Below are 3,134 nucleotides of genomic sequence, written 5' to 3' on the forward strand. Positions count from 1 at the left end.
ATGTGTGTGTGTGTGTATGTGTGTGTGTGTTTGTGTGTGTGAGTGTGTGTGTGTGTGTTTGTGTGTGTGAGTGTGTGTGTGTGTTTGTATGCTTGTAAGTGTTTGTGTGTGTTCTTTGCTATTTTTGAGTTAATGTAAAAAAAAAATATTACTGACTTTTTACGGGGATGGGGGTTTTGGTTTTATTTTTTCATAATTTTTCATGTCACTATTTCCTGACCCACCTGATTGTGTCTCTCCATCAGGCAACCTGACGAGCCAGGCGGTGGTGCAGGTAGAGGTCAAGGACGTGAACGACAACCACCCGAGGTTCGAACCCAACCGCTACCCGATCAACGTGGTGTCGGGCGTGGCCCCGGGCCCTCTCATCACCGTCCAGGCCCGGGATCTGGACAGTGGTCACTTCGGCACGGCCACCTACAGCATCATCTACGGCAATGACCAGGGCTTCTTCTCCGTCAACGCTGACACAGGTAAGGAGATTCTTAAACAGGTTTTGAGGTTGTTGGTTTTTGGGGGTTTTTTACACCCCAATCGACGTTATTTAGATGATTTAGATAAATCCTAGATATTTAAACTGTTGGACTTGTTTGATCTTTTCACCTTTGCTAATGAGATTACAACTAGGATTTGCTGCTTTTTTAAATATTACCATGCATTTTGTTTTCTTTACATTCAACACGTCCAACAGTTTAAATGTCTAGGATATACGATAACATCTGATGCCAAATGTTCCACAGAAATAAAACGGAGAATTACAATGGCTAAGGCTAGTTTCAATAAAATGAGCCCAATTCTGAAAAATAGAAACATCTCAATGAACGCCAAAAAGAAAGTTCTGAAATGCTATGTTTGGTCAACCCTTCTATATGGCTGTGAATGCTGGACAATCACTAAAGACAGTGAAAATAAAATAGAAGCAACAGAAATGTGGTTTCTTAGGAAACTGCTAAGAGTACCGTGGAAGGAAAAGAAATCTCTAATGAAGTAGTGCTTGATGAAGCCCACGTGGGACGCTCACTGTTAAAAACAATCAGGAAACGACAAATGCAGTTTTTGGGACACATAAATAGACATAAAGGTCTTGAACATCTAGCTCTCACTGGCCAAATTGAGGGCAAGCGAGGCAAGGGTAGGCCCAGAACAACATAGATAGGAAACCTAAAGGAATGGGTAACGGGGACAGATTAGGGAAACATAGCTTCTTTTTTTTTAGAGCATCCGAGGAAATGAATGAATGGAGAACCATGATCGCCGATGTCTGTCGCAGATCTGGCACTGGATGATGATGAGGAGGTGGGCTTCTGGCTCTAATGTCAGGGCCAACCTGGGACGAGAGCTTGAGTAGGATGTTTATGGCTCTTGCAACACAAATACGTCATATAAGCGAGTGGTCCGACTGTTGTTGTTGTTGCTGTTGCTGTTGTTGCCGTTGACTAATACATTCCCCCACTCACCCACACACAGGCGCAGTCTCTCTAGACCAACAGCTCCCCCCCTGGTGAACGAGTGTTCTGGCTATTGTTGTTGTTGTTGTTGTTGTTGTTGTTGTTGTTATTGCTGTTGCTACTGTTGACTAATACATTCCCCCACTTACTCACACACAGGCGCAGTCTCTCTAGACCAACAGCTCCCCCCTGGTGAGCGAGTGTTCCGGCTGCACGTGCTGGCCACGGACGGTGGTGGTTTGACCTCCCCTGACCCCGCCCAGGTGACGGTGAGTGTGATCAGCGGGGCCGTTCACCCCCCTGTCTTCTCACCCACCATGTTCAACTTTAGCGTGGCTGAGGACGCGTTGCCAGGGAGAGTGGTGGGCCAAGTGCAGGCAACTCTGGACGACACGGGCGGGAACTCGGGTACGTACCACAGCTGGGGATTGATTGGTTGATTGATTGATTGATTGGTTGATTGATCGATTGTTTTGTTGATTGATTGATTGATTGATTGAATACATTTAAAATGTATTTATTTATTTATTTATTTATTTATTTATTTATTTTTTGCAATCTACTCATTAAGGTTAAAACTCAGAGCAAATTAACCAGTTTTCCTTTAAGAACGAAGTGGACACATGTCTGATCAGCAGTAGATCTAGATCAATTTTTGGGATACTTTTTAAACCATCATATGCAAATCAGATGCACAAATAAATTGTAGAGTTCATGTTATTGCCTTTTTAAAAAATTTGTGAGCAAGAAAACACAACTGAAATATCTGTATGAATATATGGAAGTTACGTTTCCTTTTTAAAGGGCCACTAAACGGCACGTCTTTAAGCCTTGATCAGATCATCTTTATTGTCCAGATCCTTGCACATTGGTTTGGTGTTTCAACCCATGCAAACACACTCAAATACACACAAACACATACTCTCACACTCGTACATGCACACACACACACACACACACACACACACACACACACACACACACACACACACACACACACACACTCTTTCACACATCCTCAAATCCCCACACATCTGTGCACATAACGTAATGATACAATAGGCCTAGTATGCTTACTGTTACAGACAGGCTCACCTCCACACACATCTGTGCACATAATGTAATGATACAATAGGCCTAGTATGCTTATTGTCACAGACAGGCTCACAACCACACACATAATACACATGATATTGTTCACATTGTAACGGTAAGGTTAGATATATAATCAGTATTTGCACGCTTCTCCAATGGATTAATTTGCCGTTTCTTGTCTCCCGTGTGCAGAAATCAGCTACAGCATCACGTTCCAGACAGAGAGTTGGTTCCAGGTGAACTCTAGCACGGGCAAGATCACCACCAGCGGTCAGCTTGACCGTGAGCGACACGCTTTTGTCGTGCTCAACGTCCAGGCCCAGGCTCACTTCCCTCACGTGTACGCCGTCGCTCAGGTCGGTAGTCGTGTAGTGGTCAAACGAAATCTTTAGGAATTCTCGATTCTTCAGTACACTTGGTCGCTTTTAAGGACTAGGGGGTAACCCACATTTCGGTGGTTTCCAGAAATCTTGACCTACACCAAAAGCGGGCTTTGCCCTACCTATAGGAGAAGTTTGGTTTCACTGGTGTGTATATTTGTTTGGTTATAGAGAAAGCTCTCGTTGTCTTTAATGAAACTGAACATGGGGC

The 3,134-nt window shown here is 43.9% G+C and overlaps 1 protein-coding gene across 1 annotated transcript in view; it reads left to right on the forward strand.

The window, feature by feature from the left end:
• Positions 1-245: 245 nt before the first annotated feature.
• The window catches only part of LOC101859731 (protein dachsous), a gene marked incomplete at its 5' end in the record, with an annotated part of 27,978 nt that continues 25,089 nt past the window's right edge, over positions 246-3,134 (forward strand). The window contains 3 exon segments of the mRNA XM_013087244.2: positions 246-473; positions 1,608-1,856; positions 2,736-2,899. Coding sequence (XP_012942698.1) covers positions 246-473; positions 1,608-1,856; positions 2,736-2,899 — 641 coding nt within the window.

This window comes from Aplysia californica, unplaced genomic scaffold (assembly GCF_000002075.1).
Source record: "Aplysia californica isolate F4 #8 unplaced genomic scaffold, AplCal3.0 scaffold00563, whole genome shotgun sequence".
In the NCBI taxonomy this organism is placed as follows: domain Eukaryota; kingdom Metazoa; phylum Mollusca; class Gastropoda; order Aplysiida; family Aplysiidae; genus Aplysia; species Aplysia californica.